This window comes from Natator depressus, chromosome 1 (genome assembly GCF_965152275.1).
Source record: "Natator depressus isolate rNatDep1 chromosome 1, rNatDep2.hap1, whole genome shotgun sequence".
Lineage (NCBI taxonomy): Eukaryota > Metazoa > Chordata > Testudines > Cheloniidae > Natator > Natator depressus.
Window position 1 is genome coordinate 224,291,006 of NC_134234.1, and position 25,950 is coordinate 224,316,955.

General features: G+C 42.8%; 1 protein-coding gene across 2 annotated transcripts in view; it reads left to right on the forward strand.

The window, feature by feature from the left end:
* The first annotated feature begins 8,866 nt into the window (after positions 1-8,866).
* The window catches only part of KIAA0930 (KIAA0930 ortholog), a 137,589-nt gene continuing 120,505 nt past the window's right edge, over positions 8,867-25,950 (forward strand). For both annotated transcript variants that reach the window (XM_074936484.1, XM_074936493.1), the window contains exon 1: positions 8,867-9,516. In XM_074936484.1, coding sequence (XP_074792585.1) covers positions 9,372-9,516 — 145 coding nt within the window. In that variant the 5' untranslated portion in view covers positions 8,867-9,371. The remainder of the gene's footprint in view (positions 9,517-25,950) is intronic.

Below are 25,950 nucleotides of genomic sequence, written 5' to 3' on the forward strand. Positions count from 1 at the left end.
GATGCAGATCTCCTTTTATAGATTGGGCTGCATTAATAAGTGATTTTAGCAGCAGCAGCTTTGGGAAGAGAAACCATTTAATAGAATATGGTCTCCTTTCACAGACTCATATTTACTCAAGTAAACATCCGGAATGATTCAATTACATGTGATAAAATCTAGTTAGTTATTCCTTCCATCCTATCCTCAGGGCAAAATTCTTGTCTCTAAGTCAGCAGTTCTCAAACTGTGGGTCGGGACCCCAAAGTGGGTCACAACCCTGTTTTAATGGGGTCCCCAGGGCTGGCTTAGACTTGCTGGGGTCTAGGGCCGAAGCCTAAGACCCAAGCCTGAGGGCTTCAGCCCTGAGTTGCGGGGAACAGGCTTTGGCTTCAGCTTCAGCCCTGGGCAGCAGGGCTCAGGTTACAGGCCCCCTGCCTGGGGCTGAAGCCCTCGGGCTTTGGCTTTGCCGCCCCTGCCCAGATGGTGGGCTCGGGCAGGCTCAGGCTTCAGCCCTCCCTTCCCCTTCACCCCCCTCCCCCTCCCCGGGGTTGTAAAGTAATTTTTGTTGTCCGAAGGGGGTCACGGTGCAATGACGTTTGAGAACCCCTGCTCTAAGTCATGTGGGTGATTTCTACTCCGATATTCTGCTCTCCTTTTATGAGCAGAACACTCTTTGACATCAGATAATGGTATTTCACCAAATTTGTAAAATACTTTGAAGTTCTTCTTCTTCAAGGTGTTCAAATACTGTAGTGATGGGGGCCATAAAGTTCTAAGCTAGATAAAGAGATTCTCTTCTGCTTATGGAAGGAGGAGTGTTTTGTGGTTAAGACACTGCATGTGGACTGAGGTGAAATCTTGGCACCATTGAAGGAAGTGGTAAAACTATGATGGACTTCAACAGGATCAGGATTTCATCCCTGGATTCTGTTCCCAGCCCTGCTGTGTGACTTTGTGACTGTTCCCAGCGCTGCTATGTGACTTTGGGCAAATCATTTCATTCTTCTGTTCCTCAGTTTCCTCAATTTATAAACAGGGCAGATTTATTATCCCCAGTGTCAGGGGTCTTTTGAAGATAAATTAATTAATGTATACAAGGTGCTGAAAATCTATGGTGATTATTATCATAGAAAAGCCTATAAATATAGAAACAATTCAAATGAAAAGCACTATGTGAGCTCAAAGTATTATTAGAGCTGGTTGGAAGGGGTTGGAGACAAAAATGTTGCAATTTTCCCTTGAAATTTGAAATTTAAAACATGTCTCTGCAGCTGGTCAAAAATGGAGGGGAAAAACTTGTGAAAATTTCACCAAAATTTTCTTGATTATTGTTTCCCAAATTCCAATTTTTTTGGACTAGCTCTAATTATCCTCATCAGTGGGAATGCCATTTATGTTGGAAGGGCAGAATACCTGAGCTGAGATCTACCACAAGGATTATAAAGGGAAAAAATGTACTTAAAGCTTTTGGAATGTTTTCTCTTCTATATACCTGAAGCAACTTAGGGGTACGGAGTTTGTCTTCCTTTGTGTTCCCTAGCGCAAGGGAGGTTTGAGGCCTCTAGGTGAGATTGTAGAACAAATAATAATAATCTTGTGAATATATGTGCAATGGAAATTGCTGGACAGGCTGTGTTGGAAAAGGAGTATTGAGGAGTATGTTGGTAGCTATGTCCCACAGCAAAGCGGTTTTGAAGTTTAGTATTTTTTCATTGGTCCAGTACTGTACAATTCCAATGTACAAGACTCATATTTTTAGCCCTTGTAAATGGGCAAACATCTTAGCCACAATTCATCACTGGTGCAGCTCACCATTGGTTGTAGCAGCGGTGAAGACAGGGCTCCTTGTTAGCTAACCTTCATGGGTTCACATACCCATTCTCGGGAAAATTCCTCAACCTTACACAAATTGGTGCAGCTCTTTTATTTTGCCTCATCTAATCTATCTCTTTAGATACTTGCCTCCCCTTCTCTCAACTCTATATTATCTGAGCAGGTAGCGATGATATGCTGGTAAAAATTAAAATTCCGGTGCCCTATTTACACAAGTGCTCCCACTGTCAAGTTGCTCTGATACTGTAATGTTGGGAGATTTTCCAAGGCAAAACTTGCTTGTCACTGTGATGGATTGGACCCCCCTGCCCCTTCTGGGATGCCACCTGATGTGCTGGGGTATAACTGAGCCTCCCCTGCTCAATCAGCCTGGGTTCCCTCTCTCTGCTGTGCTGAATTAGGCTCTCCGGCTACTTGCAGCACACACACAGAGGTAGGTCCACACCCCACTGCAGACACAGACTGAAGTCAGCTCGTTTGAGAGGGCTCCTCCAGCACTCACGTGCCCACCTCTTTTGGCAGACAAACCCAAAATACTACTGTCTTGCACTGTATAGAAATATTTATACAGCACAAGTTCATAAAATTCGCCCTCTTCCTCAATTTGAAGAGAGATGTGCACAACTTCTTGCCGCCCCCCAGTTAGAAATTACAGAAACTGGGTTTAATAATAAAACAAATTTTATTAACTACAAAAGGTGAATTTTAAGTTGTAGCCCAGTGGGCTAGTTTGCTTTATTATATTCACTGCTACTGTAGCCCAGTGGGCTAGCTTGCCTTCATTATATTTACTGCTTTGCATTATATTCAGCAGTAATGCAAAAAACCTACAGGCCTCCTATCCTGTAAGACATTAGCTTCAGCAAGTTAGCATAAGTTTTGAGACCTATGATCTTTGATCAGATTAAACGGCCCAACGGAAAAACCCCAAGTATTTGGGGAGCTGAAAATAGAGTTTAAAGGGAAGTTTTGACCACAGGTAAATAATTCAACCACAGAAGTGTCCTGGCAACGAACTGACATATCTATCTATCTATCTCTCTTTTCTTATAGGTTTGATTATTTGTTTTATTGTAATAGGTTTATATTAGGGTATATTTTGGCTGTAACACAAGGGACCTGCCAGCCACATTCTGTATGATGAGCTAAGGCAAAATTAGTATACATATATCTGGGACCTTTCACCTAGCTAGATGGAGCTAAAGCATAAGGTCCATGTCTGACGGCGACCTTTAAAACAGAGGATGTGTTAAAGCAGGTTGGCATAGGAGCTTTCCTAAGTTCATACCCTTTTAAACTTAACAGGTACACCACAACTTGGAAAGAACTGAAATAACCAGTTAGGACAGAAATAACAAATGTGTATCTAATCACAAAAGGGCCATGGTAAATAATTGACGTATATAAGTTGAGATCATTGATATACTAACCTATAGGAAAAAGACACTCCAACATTAGTGAGGTAAGGAAATACAAATAAGGAGAAGGGGAAAATCCCCTACTGAATATGCATCGAACATAACTGTGTCAGCGTAACATATAAAAGTGGCCTCCCAGCATAGGGGCAGTAGGAGAGAGAGATGTAGTCCTTGGGAGGTGCCAGAATGATGGCCCCTGGTGATGATGGGGAAGGTGATGGTGATGAGGAAGATGATGGCTGACATTTCAGATTGTTCTACAAGCGTTGGTGTGAGTATATGGATTTGTAGATGTACATTCTGTAGTATCTCTGTCTGTCTTACTAAGTTGCGGGTGTTTGTGATTGTGCTAAATGTATTAATAAACTATATTTGTAAATATATAAGAGTTCCTGTAGTGTGAGTGATGCTACTGTGCACATCAGGGCTCCCAACTATGTAATAATTTAAATAATACTGGGCCTGATCTTGGGGCAAGAACCTGTCAACCCTCAAAATGATAACTGGGTATTTTTAAGTAATCAGTATAATTAATACATAATCTAAGATCAGGCTGCAAAGTGAATATAAGAGATAACAGACAGAACAAAGCAGATTACTGAGCAAATAAAACAAAGTATGCAAGCTAAGCTCAATATACTTAAGAAACAGGTTACAAAATGTAATTTCTTAACCTAAATATTATTTTAGGCAGCTTGCAACGTTTCTGTGGTTCAGAGTTCCAGTTATATTTCCTTTCAGATTGGACCCCTGTCTCAGTCTGGACTCCCCCACCCCCACCCTTCCCTTCAGGTGGCTTTAGCAGTCTTTTTTCTTGGGCAGACATGCCATGGAGAGGAGTCCAACTTTGCTTTCCTCCGCACCTTTAAATAGGATTTACATAAGGCAGGAATCCTTTGTTTCCCAAACTTGACCTCCCCCGCTCCTTCCCTTCCAGTGGAAAGTTACAAGAAATCCCAAGTATTTTGGATCGAGTGGACACCAAGGCTTCAGAGTGAAATCTCCAGCCCAAACTGCAACTTCTAAGCAGTGTCTATAAAGCTATTTTTAGAATGCTAGCGCAAGCCCCGTTAGCCTAAATATGTCAACCCAGGCTGGGAGGCTTGCTCCTGCTCGGTCCAAAATGCTGTGTAGCCATAATCATAGGCACTTTTGAAAATTTTACTCTAATGATATGGTGGTTAAAAACATTTAAGCCCTATCTACATTACACTTTAGGGTTAAATGAAATGGTGTTAAAACCACCTGCCTCCCATCTATGCTATAGCTTCCTTTGCTACCGCTGCTGGAGCAATGCCAGTGGGGGATTATGGATATGACGTTTGCTTGCATAGATAGTCTTAGGTCACACTTACCTCATAGGCCATCACCAGTGGTGTTCAGTGTATGTGTTGCTAAGCAGGCTATGTCCACACTGTAGTGTGTAGCTATGCTTGACAGTGAAAGGCTCTGGCAGTGGGAAACTGCAAGCCTTTTCCCGCTGCCTCCCCCTGACAGATCCTTTCCCTGCTGCTGTGGAAGGGAACTAGTGACTTTCTAACAACCCAATTTCCTTTTGAAATTCCTCCTATATGTCACGGTCAGACTGGTCTACGCCTCTTTTTTCAGTGAGGTACAAGGCAATCATCACAGAATAGTTAGTTAAATCTAAAACAAGAAAGTATTTCATGAAGCCTTCCAGTGCTACGTGGTGCAAATTCCAATTAGCAGTCCTGACAAAATGAATAAAGAGCAGCAAAGACTCACCCATACTGGCACTTGTGCCAGCATCTTCAACTTTTTCCTGATGCTTGATGTACTTTCTCTCCAACCTTGCCAAATTCAGTTTATAGGTGCACTTCTTGTAGCATATAAGGTGCCACTGAGCATACGTTTAACCAGATCCTCCATGGGCGTGGTCTCCAAAGATTCAACTACTTGTCAGTATTCTTAGTTTCCTCTTTGACGCCTAAAAATGATCAAGACCAAAGTAAAAACAATAATTTTGTAATAAATTATTTTCGAATTGTAATTACTTGTTTTATGTAAATATGTGCATACCATTTGCAGATGGATTCCAGTAATTTCTAGCTGGATGCTGACATCTTAACCACTGCCTCATTACAACTCTTTTGGCATCACAAACAAAGCTGATAATCAGTCTCACTGAGCTGCTTCTTTTTTTGCCAGTGATGGCACATCAACTTGAAGCACTCCTTTCATTGATAGTAATCTGTAACATTAAAAAAATTAATCCGGTATCATATTCTGAGCATTCACTGATAGCATGGCACTGTCAGTCAAGGGACACAATTTTACTTTGTGAGGGCTGCATGTTTGCCATGCCTGTGTTAAAGTATAATCAAGAAAAGATTGAGTTTTAAACCTTTTATTGAATATATAACTACATAGTTCTAGGTTTGTCATGTTTGGGACCATTGTGTTCACGGGAAAAAGGGCTTTTGAATGATACCCAATGACATTGTATTTTCAAAATTTCCACCAACTGGAGGACAGGGACCTGGGAGCCGGCAGGCAATGAGTCCCCCTGCCATGTCACCCTCTGTGTCACCATTGAAATTATGATTCTGTAGATTTTTAAAAGTCGAAAGATACCTCCCTCACCTTTCTAACATTAACCTGTCCACAGAATGAGATTTTACTACATTATGCTCCCAGATTAAATGTCCTGTCTCAGAGGCCAGGGCCAGCTACGTCAGATATAAGTGCAAGAAGGCCCTTATTAGAAACTTATTCAACAAACTGCCCATCAGATTCAGTGAAGCAGGAGGGTTTTGTATACCTTAAAAATTACTTATTCTCCCTAATGTAGCGGTGATACAAATGAAAATATTCCTTTCAGTTCTTAGGTTTAGTGGAAAAATTTGATTATTGTGAAATCAGAAGTTGAAATCTTTGCAGGTGGTATTTTGCACTTTTTGCTGGCCTAATTCTGAAGTCAATGAGTGTAGAAGTAAACCAGTGCTGAGCACTTTTAAATATTCCATTCTATAATTTCACACTGCCTTTCATCTTGCAGTACTCCAGATATTTTCTAATCTATCAGTCAAAATTTACAATAAAAAACTACACGAGGTAAATGGGAACGTTGCTTGAGAAAAGACTGCAGATGTAAGTTTGGTATTTAAACACACCACAAAGATCACTTCCCCACTGACACACAACCATGTGTGGAATGGAAAGCAGCAGACAAAAGTGGGGGGCTCCATCATAGTCCTCAACCGTGATAACTCCATTAATGAGGCCTACCGGCAACTCTCTGACACCACGTATTATAAAGAACTCAAAGAAAACCCTATGCCACAGTTTACCCAGGAATATAAGGATATCATCAAATCCTTCCACAAACAACTCCGAGAGAAACTCTACAACCTCAACTCCTACAACCCCCACACTCTTCCCCCCCACCCCTGCCCAGGGACCTTCTACCTGCTTCCCAAAATACACAAACAAGGGAACCCAGGCAAACTCCTCATATCTGACCACGGCACTGTTACTGAAGAAATATTAGGATTCACAGAAATCATCCTCAAACCACTTACCACACAAAGGGCCACCTTCCCCCAGGACACAACCAACTTCCTCTGCAACATTAACAACCTCCCTCAGTACACTATCCTTGCCACCATGGATGTCACCTCCCTATGCAACGAGCAATTCATCTCTGTGCAGAGGGCCAGCCCAAAGTCTATGCACCCTTAAGTCCAAATTAAGCCCTCTCACAAGTCCTTAAGAACCCTTTAAGACTCATTTAAATTAAAGTAGGTCTGAAGTGGGACATGAGAGGTGCATAGGCCTTGTGATGACCTTCTGCACTAGGGAGAACCTCACTGAGTGAGAAAATGTGGAGTTGAACTGAGCAATATGATCAAATGTTTTCACAAGTTAATTCTTCGATACCAGACGCAACAATTTTGTTTAGAAAATTATCACAAAAGGCTATTTGGCCTTCAAGAGTGTTAGTCAGCTAGCTATACTGTGAGCTCTGTGGGTCAGGGACAGTCTTTATTGATTGTCTGCATGGTGCCTAATGCACTGGGGCTGCGATCCCACTCCACACAGTTAACTCTGGATCTCATCTTGCAAACAGAGGTCAGAGCTCTCCAGGACTGTGAAGGCTGTCCCCATCATGCACCTGGCAATGTAACCCCACAGCCAACTCATAAGAGGAGGATTTCTGCCCTTCCTGGGGCTGGGGGCAGGTGGAGAGGCACTGGGCCCTCCTGGTCCTTCTGCTGTCTGGACAAAGAGGATAATGTCCAGGTTCCAGTGATCTGGTCCAGCAGCAGTGAAAGCCCCTGCTGGGCTGCTGCCACACTAGTGTCAAGGTCTGGTTCTGGAATGCCCTAGCTGAGGTGCTTTCCTGCCTGGTGCACCAGTGGCAGCTGCTGCCAGCTAGTTTCTAGCTTCAAGTGGGCCAGCTTTGCCCCCAGGAGAAATTATTCCTTGGATTCCTGAGTGGGTCCTGTCCCTTCCCACTGGTGTCCCCAGCAGAAAGGGGACTGGCTGTGTAACAGGTTGAAAGTTAAACATGCATAAATCTTTGCAGAATTGAGGCCTAACTTACCTTTCTGAACTGTGAATGTTGTATCTCCTAATCCCTAGTAAGTATGCACAGTAGAAACCCACTAGTTCACACTAATGCCTGGAAATTAATTTACAGAACAGTGAATGCTGCCAACTGGCCAGTAATCCCTGTCAGGACTAGCAAAAGTACTGACTGACAATGGGTGTCAATAACAGATGCACCTGAAGTGGGACTGAAATAGCCACAACTTTAGTTAGGTATAATCCACATGTATATCTACACTAGAATGTTTAGTTGTGTTTTCACGTGCTAATTAACATGTTAACTGACAAAGACGGTAAATTCTAGAGTAGATAGGACACAGACACTTACTGCATGTTTGGTCTGTATTGTTGTGTTATTGTTTCCTTGCACTCCCCTATCGGTGTGCCTGTAGGCTTCTGTCATCTTGTCTTATACTTAGATTGTAAATTCTTTGGGGCAGGGATTTTTTTGTTTGTTTCATGTTTGTACCATGTCTAGTACAATGAGGGTCATGGTCCATAGTTAGGGCTTCTATCGTCTATTACAAAATAACAATAACTGGAATGTGCCATCTTGTTAGTTAACCTCTTAACACATGATGGAAAATTCAACTTTAGATGGAACTTAAGTTTAGCACCCTTTCAAAACCTATGAGTGAATCAGTGCAGCTGAACACAGCTTGGCCTTGGCTAAGCTTGCAGGTAAACACCAGGTTTAGCTGGCCCCTTGTTGACAGCCCTTGTCATGGATTTTTCCAACTGTAGACAGGGCCTAATTGAACAGACAGGACAGAGAAGCAGAGAAAACCATGGCAGTTTGCTTTAAAATAACTGCTTGAAGCTGCCCTGGCTTTGGAAATGTTAGAACAAGTCCGGAAGGGAATGGATTAATGGCCAAGAGGCCGTCAAAGGGGTGCCTCTACTACCTCGGCCAGCGCCTTTACTTCTAAAGCTACATGCACGCATAGGGTTAATTGCACAAGCAGAGAGACAGAGAGTGAGGGGAGGGATTTCAGCTTGTCATGATGACTTCAAACAAACTCCACCCTGTAGCCCTCCCCGCCCCCTTTCTCCTTGTCACACACCAACTCCTTGCGGTCATTGGTGGGGAATTGCCTGATGCCTCTTTAAATCGCCTGTGCTGGCTCCTTGTTTCAGGAAGTGTCATAGGCAAGCAGCCCCAGCTCTTCGGCTATGGGAGGCGGAAGTGCCTCCTAGGTAAATTGGAGCAAATTGCAATCGATCTGCAGCCGGGTTGCAGAAAGAAGCGGGGTTAACCCCGGTATTTCCAGCGGGTGGATGAGAAGGACTCGGAAACTTTCCAAGGAGCTTTGGCATTACAAAGGGAATAGCCCTCCCCCACCAGCAGCACCGCCAACGGCAGGATCGGGATTATTATTATTTTCTTAAAACGTTCTCGTCTCCTGAACCAAAAAGCATCCGGCCCCCTTCTCCCCGCAAGTCTCTTGCCGCCCCCACGATCTGCCTCGGCGCTCGTGTGTTGTGTGCGGTGGGGCGGGGAGGGGGCAGTCCTGCAGTCTGAGCTCGGAGGCAGACTGAGATGAAATCATTTGCGGTGGCCCTAGCATGGCATCTCTCAAGAGTTTCGGCCGGGCTGGGCAGAGACAAGAGGAGGAGAACGGAGAGCTGGACCGATCGCTCCAGCAGATGCTGCGGGCGATAGTGGAGGAAAGGAACCGCATTAACATCCGCCAGGAGATCAGCGGGCTGGGTGAGTCCCCAGGGTGGGGCCCCGGGGGTGGCTGTTGCCTCCTCGTATCTTCGCCTGCAGAGCGAGCCGGGGAAGGGAGTGGGGGGGAGCCCCGGTCCGCAGCGCCAGCCGCGCGGGAGGGAATAAAGTTAGCCCTTTGCCTGGCGCCTCCTGCAGCCAGCCCGCCCCGGAGCGAGCTCCGGCTGCGGGGCGGGCGGACACGCGAGGCTCGGGGAATGCAAGGGGCTGTTTGGCCGCCCCGCTCCCCGCCCCGGGCTGGGTCTGTCCCAAAGAGATCGCATTGCTCGTCCGGCATGCGAAGCTCTCCCCTAACCGTAACAGCCAGGACTCCTGCTAATGGCTCGGGCAGGTTAGAAAGGACAGAGCTCGCTTCTGTTCCTCTAGCATGGGGATATTTGTAGGTCCCGGTTAGCAGTGGGTCTGTTGGTCGGTGGAGCATTTCCTAGAGGTACAAAGAGGCTGATTTGGCGGGGAGTGTTTCTGGTAGCTTACTACTGTGGCCCAATATTGAGAAATTCCTTGTGATACAATAAGGTAACAGGTTTGAATTACTGTATGTTGTGTAGTGTGTGATTTCCATAGGCTTAGTATACCACACAAACTCCCCTATCTCCAGTCCCCTCCTTTTTTTTTTTTTTTTTTTTTCTATCACTGGGTGGTGGTTAATGGAAACCGAAAGTCCCTATTATCAGAAGAAATGGGTATCTGCTTTTGTATATGCATTGGTTAAGTGATGAAATAATCGCATCCTGTAGAAACAATCCACTGTCGTCTGTAAGAGAGAAACAGCATTTATCTTCTTATCTCTTGGAAGAATGGAAGCTTTAAGATGAGCAAAGCTAGCTGTGTGCCATTGCTTTCCAGACTGCAGTGGGAGCAGGAGCTTTTTTTTTTTTCTCTCTCTCTCTCTCTCATAAAAAGCCTGTAGACTACATCAAAGTCTGTTGCTTTGTAATATACTGCTAGCCATAATTGCTACTGGGAACCTGTTGTGTGCTCTAGGGCTATCGTACTGTTCCAGAAATGGACCTAATTTTAGTCTAAGTAGGCAAGAACTAAAGAGATCAGTTCACTCTATTGTCTGAAACGCCCTTGGAGGAAAATGGTCAGAAGGCACAATATGGATAAACTCATTTTTTAAAAATAAAATATTTTTTTCCCTGGATCTTGGAACACATACCAGATATACACTTTTTCCCCCCCCCCAGTTCTTGAGATCACATGGCTGTCAAATGATTGATCCCTTTTATGTAGCTTTTTTTCCCTTATGAATCAGGCACCTCCCTTTTCGGAGTAAGTGATTTCATGCTGCTTGCCAGGGTCTAGTAAGAGCACAATGACTTTTTTTTTTTTAATCAAAAGATTTTCTTCCCTATTTTTAGCTACTTAGTATTGACTAAGAAGTAAATATTGAAAAGAGCTCATGTTACTTGAGAGGAAATAAATATTGATTAATCCAGTTACTGGGGAAATGGGCGTGCTGTGAAATAAGAGTCCAGGGTTGAAATCTGAGTAACCTACAAACCTGAATGCAGTGAAATTCTTCCTTAACTTAAGTCTCTCATATTATGAAGTCATTTAAATCTGTGTAGGTTAATGGATAGAAGCTATGACCATACAGTATTATGAGTACTAAGACTAAAAGAAAAAACATCTGTTGAATAACAGCTGTTCCTGATATGAAAAACTATTTCACCCTTATTTTAAACATAGCTTGAAATGGTATTTGTACCTTGGCCCCAATCCTCTTATGAGCTCCATGTGGTTGGACCCATGTACAAGTACATAGCTCACTGCAGGATCAGTGCTCTAGATTGTAGGTCTCTGAAACATTCACAGCCTTCTTTTATTTCCAGGTGGCCTAGATGTGTGGTTGACCTTCCTCAGCACACATACAAGGCCCCAGCACTCTCCATTTTTAAGTCCTTCTTAAATACTTACTTCTATTGTGGTACTTATAGTGAATCTCCTTGACTTGCATAGAAAATCCTTTTTGTGTTCTTCTTCCCTGACCTTTGTATTACCTGTGCATGCATCTGCCCTTATGCTGTGATCTCCGTGGGGCAGGGATCATCCCTTATTGTATGTGCTTCATACATAGTGGGTGCAGCCACAAATAAATAGGATAATAATCATTACTACATGTTTGTACAGCATCTAACATAATGGGGCTCCAATCCCTGACTGGAGCCTCCAGGTGCTACTGTAAGAGAAATAATGGACAATTACTGATCAGCATTTGGTGGTTTGCAGTTTTTATTTGGCCTATTTATTTATTAGTAGTAGTATAAAGTTAGAGATACTGCAAATTAACTTTGGGCCTGATAGTTAAGTTTGTTGAAAATGGGGACTTATAGTAATAAAAATGTTGACTCTCTTTTTTTTTTTTTTTTTTTAAAGTTGTAGCCAAAATGTTGTTTTTTTTTTTAGTCGGTGGGAGGGAGATTGAAACATTTGCTCTGTAATAGTATGAATCTCAACACTATGATTCCACAGCACTGTCTTGAGAGAAGTCCCATTGTGTGAGCTTGGGCTGATTGTATGAATAGCACTCGTTGGGAATTTTTTAGCTAAATGTTTTATAATCAGAAAATGCTGTCAGCCTCCTCTGTCCCCACGGCTGGGGGCTCACAGTGGGAGCCCCTCCTTGCAGGCTCTGGCTATCAGCTCTGGGTGGCTGCTCCCTGCCAGCCTGGGGAGTGGGAGAGGGGACCCCACTGCACCCTGGGGAGGGTGAAGAACCCTAAGAGAAGCAGAGGTGAGTTTGGAAGGGCTGAGCTATGGCCAGGGGGCTGAAGTGAGGAGGTGGGGACTGATAGGGTGGGGGGCACTATTGCTGGTGGGTTCTGAGCAGATGGGGTGAGTGCTGGGAGGGTGAACTGAGGGCAGCAGGGGGTTGTTGGGGTGGTGATGATGGAGGGACTGAATTGAGGAAGGGTTGTGTGGGGACAGAAGTGATGGCGGGCTAGGAGACAGGATTAGTTGTTGGGCAGGAGATGGGTAGATGTGGGGGTGAAAGCTCCTGTAGCAGGGGCCAAAATCGCCTTATCCAGTACATGTTGGACAGTAGGCAACACTGATTGTCACATGCACACATCCTGGGGATGGGCAGGGTGGGATCAGAAATCAGGAGACTGACCTAAAAAACACAATATAATTTTTTTTTAATGTCATGATTTTTTTGTGTCAGTCTCCTGATTTTGGGGCGGGGGGTGTGTCCATCTGATGATTTTTGATCTCTTGAAATTGGCAATCCTGTATTGGGAACGGATGGAATTATATAGTGCTGGGAAAAGTGAGAACTCTGAATTTAAGGTGGAGAAGCCGAGGAGATGTGATTTTAAAGATAGTCTTGAAGCTGTGTTTTGGAAGGAGGTTAGATGGGAGAGGAAAGGACAGCAAGGAACAAGCCTCAATTTTTGAGAGAACGAATAGAGCATGGATATTTAGAACAAGAGGCACTCGGCTGTCACTCTGATAGGTGCTGTATAAGATCCTAGACAGATGAGAATTGGTGCCTTGGCATGAAGGCTGGAGATGGAGTGACTCTTAGACACTGTGCAGAGCCAGGGCCGGATTTACACCTTATGTGCCCCAGGCACAGCATCTTCAACACCCCCCCCGCCTACAGCTGACCTTTGTGTTTTCTGTAAAACATGAAACAAAAAGAAATATAAACACAGGCTCTCCAGGAAGGCACAAGACCCTCTGCTACATACAGCGCTCTTAGCCTGAGCTGGGGTGCAGCCCACCCACCCCTGGCAAAGCTGGGGCGGGACTGTACTTCTCCCCAAGGTGAACAGTCCCCAGGTGTCTTCCATCCTTCCCGCAGCCTGGCGCAGCAGCCGTGCTCTGGCTCTGTCCATGCAAGTGAATGGGGTGCCAGCCATGTCCTACCTCTTCCTCCCCGGCACGGGGTGGAGGCAGCAGGGCGGCCGAGATTGGGAAGAGTCTGGGACACTCCCAGCACCTTCAGCAGCCGCCCCACCTGGCCATGGCTCACAGCGCCCCCAGGCGGGCTGACTCGGACGCTCACCCCACCCCAGCCCCACATGCTGGGTGGCCACCAACCCATGCCAGGAGCCCAGCCATCCGCAGGGGAGCTGTATGTATTAACTTTTTAACTTTTAGGTGCCCCTAGAACACTGGCACCCCAAGGCACGTGCCTACTGTGTCTAATTGGAAATCTGGCCCTGTGCGAAGCCAGAGCCTAATTCTGCTTCCACCATTGCCAATGCAGGATCCAGCCTTTCATGCATGTTCCCTTCCAGCATAACGTAGCACGACCCACCCTTTACTGCATCTTATAATCCTTCCTGTAAGAGTGCTATAAAAAACCTCCTGGGCTCTCAGGAAGGTGATTATATCTGGCTGCTGCGTTATGGAGAACAGTAATCCAGGGTACAACTCCAGGATCAAGCTCCTTGGAGGTAAATAACCTTTTTATGGCAGTTCATTTAAAATTCCATTTAGTTATGGGCCTGTCACGCTTTCCATTGCAAACCAATATTTTTCAGGGAGTTTATAACGCGGTCATAAAAATTAGCTTCAGGTTGGAACTTGACAGACATGGTCTTGGACCAATAATAAGAGCTTGTCCTTTTGTTGTTGTTTTTATCTATCTCTTGAGCAGTTGGGTTTTGTGGTTTCTTTTCTTTCTTTTTTTTCTTTAAAAAAACTACAAAGTGCCCAAAACAGTAATAGAGGCTTCTGGAGTTTTTTTAGGATGCTGTCCTGCACTATTAGAACTCAACGACAAGGCTGTCAAAAAAATAAATGTAATCTAAATTAAATTTTACAGGTGATGAGCATGTATTGAAACCTGTCAATTTACTGTCCTCAGAAATTTGGCCAATCCCTTTTCCCAGAGGGGGTGAATGAATATACGTGTATATACAAATCCCCAGTAAAAGCTGCTGAACCAAAGGGATGGTAAAGAATAAGGGCCAAGAAGACTTAAAAAATGGGTGCCTAAAATTAGGCTCCTACATTTATAGAGAGGCACTAAATAAGTAAGTGGTGCAGTTTTCAAAAATGCTGAGCATCCAGTTGCTTATGCTTGACTTCAGTGGAAGCTGTTGGGTGCTCAGTCATTTTGAAAATGAGGGTCTTATTTAGGAGCGGAACTATGAATCTAGGAGTTTAACTTTTTAAGACACTTTTTTTTTTTTTTTTTTTTTTTTTTTTTAAATCTTGCCCAGTGTCTCTTATGCACACTCCTCTGTGGGAGTCTTTCAGTGGTTTTTGGCACCTAGATATCATGGTGAAGGACTCTTTAGTATAAATCTCATAGATGATCAGGTAATCACAGAATCGGAAGGGACCTCAGGAGATCATCTAGTCCAACCCCCTGCTCAAAGCAGGGCCAATCCCCATTTTTTGCCCCAGATCAACTTAACAGCCCCCTCAAGGATTGAACTCACAACCCTGGTTTAGCAGGCCAATGCTCAAACCACTGAGCTATCCCTTTCCCCGGGCACTGGCCACTACTTTGTAATTAAGGATGAATTCCACTTTGCTAAAGCAGGGATTCAATCTCTTTGTAATGGATTAAAAATACAATATAGACTTTAAGGCCAGAAGGGACCATCTTGATTATGTAGTCAGACCTCCTTCACCTTGCAGACCAAGGCACCTGACCCAGCCGTTCCTGTAAGACCCACAGCCTCTGGCTAAGTTACTGAAGTTCTCTGTAACTTGTAGTCTTTTAAATCAAGATTTGAGAATCCACCATTTATTTTAGTTCAGACTAGCAGGTGACCTGTGCCCCATGCTGCAGAGGAAGGCAACTGCCTTCTTTCCCCCTCCTCCCCCACTCCCCGGGGTCTCTGACAATCTGACCTGGGGGAGAATACCTTCCTGACCCCAAATAGGGCAATCAGTTAAACCTTGAGCATGTGGGAAAAACCCACCATCAAGACATCTGGGAAAGAATTTGCTGTAGTAACTCAGAGCCCTCCTCATCTATTGTCCCACTGGAGATACTTGCTACTAGCAGTCACAAATGGGCCACGTGCCATTGTAGGCAATCTCATCATATCATCCTCTTCCCTAAATTTATCTTCACTGAATTTGGAGCCCATACTCTGAATGCAGAATGAATTTTCTCAGAATTTACAAGGCAGTCTGTTAACTCATAAAGCAATTAACATCAATTAAAAATTGAGTCCTTTAAGAAATTCAGCACATGTGTCAACCTTTCCTTTGTCGCGAATGATGAAGCAGTAGTAAGGCCAGAAGGGATCACTGTGATCATCTAGTCTGACCTTCTGTATAGCACAGGCCACAGAATGTCACTGAAGTAATTCCTATTTGAACTAGAACACCTCTTGTAGCAAAACATCCAATCTGAATTTAAATTGGTCTGTAGTGGAGAATCTATCACAACCTGTGGTAAATGTTTACTGTGGTTAATTCCCCTCACTTTTCTAGCTTCAGCTGCAGTGGAATAAATATAGACAGGTGAAACTTTTCACATAGGTACATTAATTGAAGTCTTGCACGTAGGCTATATTGAAGAAATTGGGTTGTAATAAAGCAAAGTTATTAATGACTGTTGTTCCAGTTATGATTCTGTAAGTCAGTGGTGGCCAGACTTTACCCAGGAGGGCCACATAAACCTAAGCACAGCTTTGGGTAGGCCAAACAGATTCTACATATTTTAATAAGATTTAAAGTCACCTGTATGGATTTATAGTTCAGCTGGTTTCGTATGTATTTAGATAGGTTGTTTCTATGTACAGTATTGTCTGTTTACACATTTGTGTAAACTAAAATAATGTAAACATTACGACAAAACGCTAATGAATTGGCAGTTAGTATATTGTGCTGAAGCAGGCTGCGGGCCTTATGAAATGCTCGGGTGGGCCATAGGTTGGGCATCCCTGGTATAAGTGACAGGGAAAGTCAGGTCAACAGCTCAGAAAACTCTTAAGTACAGTCATTGTGATATCAAAGGGAAAAACAAGGGGGAGGATCTCTATGAATCCGTTTAAAATCCTCTGGTGCCCCATTAGGAAATGACCCTGCTTTCCTGCAGTGGGCGCCTGGAGGGAGCAAAATGTAGACCTGGGTAAAATTTTTCTGCCAAAATTTTCTTCACTGAAAAACACAAATGAGCGTCGACTGAAACATTTTGAGAAGTTGTGTGGGTTTTGTGAATTGTTTCAGTTAAATTTTTTTGCAGAAATGTCACAGTTAACCATTCTGACATTTCCAAAATGAAACATTTTGATTTTTTCAGGCTAGATTCACAAGGGGGCTTAGCACCATTCAGAAAATGATGGCAATGGTGGTGATCCATGCCCCCCCTCCTCCGCTTCCCTCTCCTAGTCCAGTAGCTAGGACACTCACCTGAGATGTGAGGAGCCCCAGGTTTGAATCCTGCCTCTGGAGCAGGGCCTTGAACACAGATCTCTACTGGGTCTCCCACATTGCAGGTGAGTCCCTAACCACTGGGCCACTATGTATAAGGGGGCACTGCTGCCATCACCACCTCAGTTTTGTGACTCTAGCCCTTCATTTCCTTTGCTTTTATTTTAAAAAGCTTAAAAGCACCCCACATCAGAATGAAACATTCAACCTGAAACATATTTTTCTAACTTTTCAATTTCCCAAAAATTCAGAAAAATGTTGGTTTCAGGTCAACCTGAAACCAGTAGAAAGAAAAAAAATATTTTCAGAATTGCTAGCGAACTGAAAAATCAGTTATTCACACACTTCTAGTGAAGTGTAGCAAGCTTCATTCCTGCAGGAAGGTGCAATTTGCTTAAGTTTTAGCTGAACTATAACGTGATTCCACAGAACAGTTTGTCTTTCCTGGGTAGATGGGACCAATGCTATAACACACAGTCAGGGCGCTATCCCGGATATGGTAGACTTTACTCTGTAGAGATGTCAAGTTGATACTGGGCAGACTAAAACAAGTGAAATTAATCTAGTTTCATTGCCTAATGTGAGTGAAATACAAATGCATCCATGGTGAAAAATAAGTTTTGATTTTAAGAATTTAAAAACAGAAGGTCTGAATAACAGAAGTAAGGAAATTTTAAGGGAGCCCTTTTTAAGAACATGGTTTTAAAATTCTGGTTTTGTAGGTTTAAGTGAGTGTCTCTTGGCCTGTTGTTGTAATGTTATGCAGGAGTTGAATGTCTGAAAAGTATAATACTCTCTCCCTCCCTTTCAAAAATCAATTGAAGATGAAGTGAAGGTAATGGAATCTGAATTGCTTGAGGGGGTTACATAAATCTGGGGAAACAAACTCAAGGAGGTTTTTAAAAATATATATCTTTCAGGTGAATATGTCACTTTGCAAAAAGACAGAAATATGTTACTGCTGCTTAACCTCCACTTTAGTAATAAAAAGAAATTGTCTCCTTTAATGGGGACATGCCTGCAGTGCACGAATAGAATGAGGAGACAGCTATTGGTGCTTGTAGCTGTACTGCACTTGATACATACCCCAGAAATACTGTTTGCACTCCTGTCTTCCTAGCTATGGCTAATTGTGTCTGTCACAAAACACGATGTGATGAGTAGTTTTGTTTCTCAGCATTCATACAAAAACACTGCAGAAAGCTTTCTAATATAATAGAGTGGCCCAAATTCAGAGAGGAGTTCGTTGTCCAGTGCCCTCAGCAGGTAGGTTAATCAGGTTGGACTTCGTAGTCTTTCACCCTTTACTTAGTGATATAAGCACTATATACTGGATTGGGAATGGCACTGGTTTTGGTGCTGTATAGTAGCCTCAACTTCAGGCACTCTTCCTTCTGGAACTGTTCATTGAACATGATGGCTTATGTCTTCTTGTGCCTTTAGCTGATTCTCCAATAATCCTTGGAGTAGGTATAGATCAGTCCAGACTTTCTTGTACTTTAGTGTTTTGGCATCATCAGAGCCTTGTCCTGGAAATCTAGATGGGATTAACATGGGACCTGCTCATGAACAATGGCAGATTGACAGCTCTGGAGACAGATTTTCATTTTGTCCAAAGAACATGCATAACATGGGCCAGAGTAGAATCCTACATTGCTTACATGCATCAGCCTTGATTTGGAAGGACTGTCTCCAATAGTGAGAGGGTGGTTCATTTTCCATGTCCACTCAAAATGGTGCCTCTCTGCTGACCCTACCAGAAACAAGTGCAATCCATGGTGGTAGTTTTTGTGATGTAAACACATGAACTAGGAGCTGGACTCAGACCACTGACTTATGTCACGATAACCAAACAGGTTTCAGATAATAGTGTCTTTATTCTCACTTACTACTGACCTGAGTTGGATTCAAACGCATCACTTTTAAGTCAGACTCTACATAATATTCATCACCATAGATCTTCTGTGTGCCAGGCTTCTTAACGTCAACTGATTTTCAAAGTTTGACACATCCCTACCTATTGCAACCTCCTTTTCATCTACCCCAAAGAACAGATGTGGTGACAGCTCTTCTAGAGGCATAGAGTCCAAGGCCAGAGGGCACCTTTGTGATCATCTTGTCTGACCTCCCATATAACACAGGCCAGAGAACTTCTTCTCCAAAACAATTCCTCGAACGGATCCTTTAGAAAAACATCCAATTTTGATTTAAAAATTGTCTGACAGATAATCCACCACAAATGTTGGTAAATTGTTCCAATAGTTAGTTATGCTCACTATTAAAGTGTATACTTCATTTCCAGCCTGCATTTGTCTAGCTTCAACTTCTAACCACTGGATTGTGATAGTTACACCTTTCTCTGGTAGACTGAAGAGCCTATTATTAAATAATTGTTCCCCATATAGGCACTTAGAGACTGTAATCAAGCCACCCCTTAACATTCTCTTTGTTACGCTAAATAGAGCGAGCTTCTTGACGCTATCACTGTAAGGCATGTTTTCTAATCCTTTAATCATTCTTGTTGCTCTTCTCTGAACCCTCTCCAGTTTATCTACATCCTTTTTGAATTGTGGATGCAGTATTCCAGCAGCAGTTGCACCAGTGCCAAATACAGAAAAAATAAACTCTTTTCTTGTACTTGAGATTCCCTTGTTTATGCATCCAAGGATCATATTGGCCCTTTTAGCCATGGTGTCGCACTGGGAACTCATGTTCAGCTGATTATCCACCATGACCTCCAAATCTTTTTCCAGATTCACTGCTTTCCAGGATAGAGACTCCTTCCTCCCCCCACCCCACCAACCATCCTGTAAGTATTCTTTGTTCTGAAGTGCCCTAAGAATTCTTACGATCAGTGGTGAGTTGGTGTTTTCCCCCCTGTTCAAATGGATATGGAGGATAATTGTATGTGGAAGTAACATCATTCTTTTCAATGAACAGATCCAGTCAAGTGCATCTTAAAGGGCTTTGGGGAATTGTTTTTATTTTCCATAAAATTCTCCGTTCTCTGTTGCATAATGAAGGGTGTGCAGTGTAATTAAGTAATCTGTTTAGAGATTATAGGTTTATTGTCTCAGAAGGGTCACTCATGGTTAGCTATTGCCTGCGTGAATCTCTTCTGATCAAGGTGAGTCTTATGAAACAGCAAACTCATCACAATGCAACTTATAGCTAAAGCTCTGTGTAAACGAGGAGAGTCCTATATAATCGGAGTCCAGCTTTTACATTTGCCATAGGACTGTTTCAGGGGTTGTTTTTGTGAGAAAATTCATTCTAATTAATGATGGCCTGTATGGAGTGACCCTTTCTCTTAGAACAAGAGTGCCCAAACATTGTGCCACCAGAGCACCACTTTGAAATACCAGAGGGCCACATCTTATTTTCATACAATGGAACTGACTACAGGCATCTTTAATACAGAGACCACAGGTCCCATTTGCAGTGCTCTTTCTTGGTCTGACTGGTTGGGGTCCATACTGAAATTTATAGTTTCCACGTGGGCTGCACTTCTGTATTAAAAATGTGGGCAAATTATTTTAGATCTCCATGGGATGCACTTCGGATGCCTCTGAAATGTCCCAGGATCTGAATTGTTGCTATTTAGCTTTTTTACTTGTTATTGGAAGACAAATGCTGGGTTGATTTCAGATATTGACAATCAGGGTTCTGAATTTGTTGAATTTTAGAAATCCTAAATAAGAACATAAAAAGCATATTTTTGTCCCTTTGACAAAAGGTGTAACTCCTGTTGCGGAATTATTCTTTCATTAGCACTATGTACTTTGCTTTAATTTAAAGAAAACTAGTCAGAGTACTGTAATGTGCCCTGAAATTGTGATGGAATAGTCCATATTTAGTGTTCCTTGTCCATTGAACTCTTAGTGGGAGATTGTATCATAACTACCCTAACAGTCTTGAGTATCACAGGCACTAGGCCAATGTAGGAGGTGGTGGCTGGGGCACCACATCAGGAGGAATAATAAACCTCCCCCCCTCACCCCACCCAATAAAAACCAAACAAACTAGGGTGAAGTGAATTTTTTGATCCTTGTTGACCTATCTGTTTTTTTTAGTTGTTGTTATTTTGTTTCTTTTTAAAAGCAGCACTTGTAGATTATCCATATAGATGGACCCAGTCTGAGAATATGGATCTGTTTGGGGTTGTCCAGATCTTCGGTATTGATTTAGGCCAACCTCGTGCATGAGATTTAACAGGAGATGGAACAAAAGTCCTTCTGATCTGGTTTGTTCCAGATGGTGCTGGGGGAATTAGGCACAACACTGATGCTGAGCAGACCTGTATCTCTGTCAGGACACTGTATATGCACCCCCTGTATATGAGGCAACTACCTTCGCTGTGAGGTTGGACTGGGACACCATTTCAATTCAATAAGATGATTATTGGCAAAACTTGGAAGAGTTTTCATGCAAAAGTGCAGAAGAGGTTCTGTCTGAGTGAGGTACAGTCTATAAATCTGGGGCCCATAGTGGGATTTGGTGTTTTTTCCCTCTGTTAGTTTGTCATTATGTCTGTTCTTTTGTCCAGTGCTTGGTTGATACGCACTGGTAGCAGCTCAGAGGGAGTAGGGAGGAATATATTGGTGAGAGTCCTGTGAATACAGTTATACCTACAGAGAGGAAAGTTGGTCTAGTGGTTACAGCACTAGCCGAGAACTTGGGAGACCTGCGTTCAAGTCCTTGTTCTATTACAGATTTCCTGTGTGAACTTGGGCAAGCCCTTAGCTTTTCTCTGAACCCTGCCCTACTTCACAAGGATGTTGTGAGGATAAATACAGTAAGGATTGTGAGGTGCTCAGATACTCTGGTAACAGAGGTCATGCAAGTACCTGAGATAGATAAGATGGGCAGAAGGGGAGGAATGGCCACAAGCAGCAGACCAGTGGTAACTAGAGGAACATAAAATACTTCAGCACACCAATATTTGAATTCACCTCTCAACACAAGGTGCCCCTATAAGTCCAACTTCTATTTTATTTTTGCTGAAGGGTTGGAAAGATGGGAGTGGCAAGGAGAGAGCGAGGGCAAGTTACAAAGTGCCATCCTTCAGAATGTATCAGCTTGGTGCCTACTGTACTCTCCATGATTGAGTGCTATGCCTAGAGTTCATAGTACTGGTCATGTGATATTCAGTGACTGGTCACAAAGGCTTTGGAAATAACAGATCTATATTTCAGTGCTTCGTTAATCACTGAACTAAATGGGAGCATTGAGTTCTGCATTCTTACTTTAAATTCTAGAGATAAAGTCAAAACGTAGTAAAGTGAAGGTAATTACAGAGGGGATTTAAAGAGGCACTTTTTGTAGTTTGTCATACTACACAAAAAAAGAAAAGGAGTACTTGTGGCACCTTAGAGACTAACCAATTTATTTGAGAATAAGCTTTTGTGAGCTACAGCTCACTTCATCGGATGCATACTGTGGAAAATACAGAAAACATCTTCTGTATTTTCCACAGTATGCATCCGATGACGTGAGCTGTAGCTCACAAAAGCTTATGCTCAAATAAATTGGTTAGTCTCTAAGGTGCCACAAGTACTCCTTTTCTTTTTGCGAATACAGACTAACATGGCTGTTACTCTGAAACCTACACAAAAAAACCCACCCTAGAGTATTTCCCCTGTGCTGTTGCTGAAAATTTGTCTGAATAAGATCATCCTTCTTCAACCCACATGATCCAGTTTGAGCCCACAATCATAGTTGCAGAAAGGCAGCGGCTTCTTCGGAGTTAAAGTTGCTCCCTGGTTCCATTTGCTAAATCCCATATTGTTAGGCCCCTTATAACTTTACCTTGTGTAGCTGGTGGTAAGGTATATTCAGGTTACATAGGTAAAATATAAGTATTCATTCATGCTGTAATGCAAAGGACTGCAGGCCTCAAGCCTGTAAGACAGATAGGTTGGCCAAAATAATCAAGGCCTAAGGCCTGAATTTTAGTTGACCCAAATAACTAACTGATGAGTGACCTTAAAGACACAAGATAAAGTGTTGCAGGTAACAGATTTCTTATTTCACCATTTAGCAAACTACAGAATCACAATTATTAATATTTTGGGAGATTGCTAAGAAATGGGTGTCAGCGAAACTTGCAGATGTCCAACTGCAATAATGCTATAGCAAGTGATTAATCAATATGCTAACGAGCATGATGCACATAGTTATTTAGCCAACAGAAACTAGGAACCTCAACATGAGTGGGGTGTGGCAGTTTAGATAAGGAAAAGGGGCTGAACTCATCGTGAATATGCATAATACACAGTGGTTGTTAGCGTAACCCATTATAAAACTGGTTACCTGCCTATGTGCTGGGGGATAGACTAAGACACACGATACTGATGATTTCCTGTTGATCATCTCGCCTATTTCAGGGTTCCCCCATACAGGCTATGTGAGTAACGCTGTTGTTGGACATTCTGTATTATCTCTGATTATCCAGCAAAATAAGGCAAGAAACACTGCAAGATAACAAAAGACAATTTCCTAATAAAAGAACAAGTAATAAGAGTAGGCTGGTTCTTTTGTGCTTCACAGATCTCATTCTGATGACAACCATGAGACTGTAGCTGATCTGCAGACTGAACCCTCTCAGACCACTGCATGCTAAACTGTGCTAATAAGAATTAAGATCTAAACATGTAACATTTGCTTAGCCTGGAAATTGTCAAACTTACTTTGAAACGAAAAGAGAGCATTTCTGCAAAACTCAATGAAAATTCTTCAAAGATTTTCTAAATGTACCCTGTACTTCTAAATGTACCCTGATTTGAAATGACTTTTTTGTCTTATTGTAGCACAATAATGACTTGTTACTTACCCCTTCAGGCTTCCCAAATAGTTAAGTCGTTTTGAAAAGTCATTCAGCAGCAGGTGGAAGAAAACAGGTTGTAATTAAGCAAGTTATTTACTTTGTGCTCAAAACTCTTCACAACAGTCTTCTTTCCGTTTATATCAATGGGAGGTTTTTTTCATCATTGACTTGAATGACAGCAGGACTGGATGCCAGGGTCAAAATTTTCAAAAGTGACTAGTGATTTGGGGTGTCAGTTTTTGGGGTGCTGAAGTTGGGGCACCTGGGCCTGATTTTTCTGAGGTGATCAGGTTCCATTGACTTCTGCTGGAATTGTAAGTGTTCTGAAGAATCAGGCTACTTACAATTCCAGCTGAAACCAGTAGGAGCTGTGGGAGCTGAGGTATCTCAGCCCAAATCAGTGGCCACGCTTGAAAATTTGGTTTTGTGTGTATATGTGAATGCTGCATTTCAGAAAGAAATTGTTGCCGTGTGTTAGTTTTGTACGACAGTAGTGCCTAGATGCCTCAGCCAAGATCTGTGCCTCATTGTGTAAGGCACTGTACACACACGAACAGGATAGCCTCTTGTTCAAAGAGCTTATGCTGTAAATGGACAAGATAGACAAAGGGTGGGAAGGGAAACAAAGGCACAGAGAGGAGATGTGATTTGTCCAAGTTCACACAAAAGCTCACTGGCAGAGAAGGGAGGGGAACTCAGGTCTTCTGTATCCCAGTCCAGCACCCCAGCCCCTGGATCACAGTGCCTCTGTTCACTCAGCTACCTCTTGAGATGTGCAGAGTTTTTGCTAAATTTGTCTAAGTCCTTTTCAAATGCAAGTCAAATTGCATTTTAAGAGTAGTGAAGCTAATTCAAACTGAAAATGGAGAGTGTGTATTTAAGCAGCTAACAAACAGTAATGGCTGCTTCATAATAGGGGCTCTTAAAATGCCAGCAGAGTGTAGTCGTGGTTTTAGATCCAAGAAGTTCTCCCCAGAATTTGCAGATTTAGGATGGGAAAGGGATCATCACTTGAGGGCAGGCAGTGTTGTTGGTGTGGCATAGATTTTCGGTCGATTACTTTTTTTTAAAACCATAAGGATCACTTCCACCAACCAGTTACTGGGGATTTCTTTCTTTCTTTTGTTTGTTTGTTTTTGTTTTATTTTGTTTAATATGCAGCCCTGTGTGGTGCTTAAGCTTTAGAGGTACCATCTCTTCTCTGTGCTTAGACTGACAGCAGCACAAAAGAGTTGCACCAGTGCTGTCAAGGGGATTGTTCAAAGCTGTAAATATCCATAACTGTGCAAGCTGCAGTGCTGTGTGCACTGGCCAATCTTACATCAATTCTTTCTCCTGTGATGGGTTCCCAGAAAGGTTAGGAACTGCTTGAGGAAATATCTCTTTCTTGTGTATCTGAGGCTTGTTGAAACAGGGAACCTGTTATAAAAGGCACAGTAATTTTGCAATCGAGAGGAAGTCTGCAACGGCATTTCTTGTGTCATACAAACATCTAGACTTGTGTGGGCTAAATCTTCAAGACTCAATTTGTTAGACATTACATCAAGCACCATGTTGTTGTAAGTCAGGATTTTCAGAAAGTGACCCAACCTGAGACACTTTAAAAGGGGCCTGATTTTTACAAAGAGATGAGCATCCTTCCGACAAGCCGCCTTAATTGTGTGTCATGTGGGACACCCAAAAATTGAGGGACCCAAAGTTAAGTAACATTAGAAAATCTGGGTCATAATGTGTTATGTTGGATCAAAATGACGATCTCTAGCTTCCACATTAGAACAGTCTCATTGTGCTAGAAGACGGAGGAAATGAGGCTTCAGATATGATTGTCATGTGCTCACTCAGATAGCTACTGGCACTGTTTCTACTTAAAACAAAGTAAAGAGCTGAATTTGGATCATTTCTGTCATTTTTAACTGGGTGGGCAATTCTGGGTGCCTTAGATATTTCTGCTTATGTGGAAAATGCTGCTGTGATTGTGTCACCTCTTTTCAGTGGCAGGATATTTACCAGCTTATAGCAAAGAAAATATACATCCAAAACATAAATGATGTGAAACATTCTGGATCTTTCCTCTAAGAGTATAGTTCTTCTGAAATACTGTATTACTCATACCTCCAGTTCCCTAAAGTCAGTGGTGAGCTGGAGCCGGTTCGCATGAAGCGTGGTTAAATTTTGAAGCAGTTTTACTACCGGTTGTTAAAAATTGTTATGGCTCTCTGAGCTCCTGGCCGGGG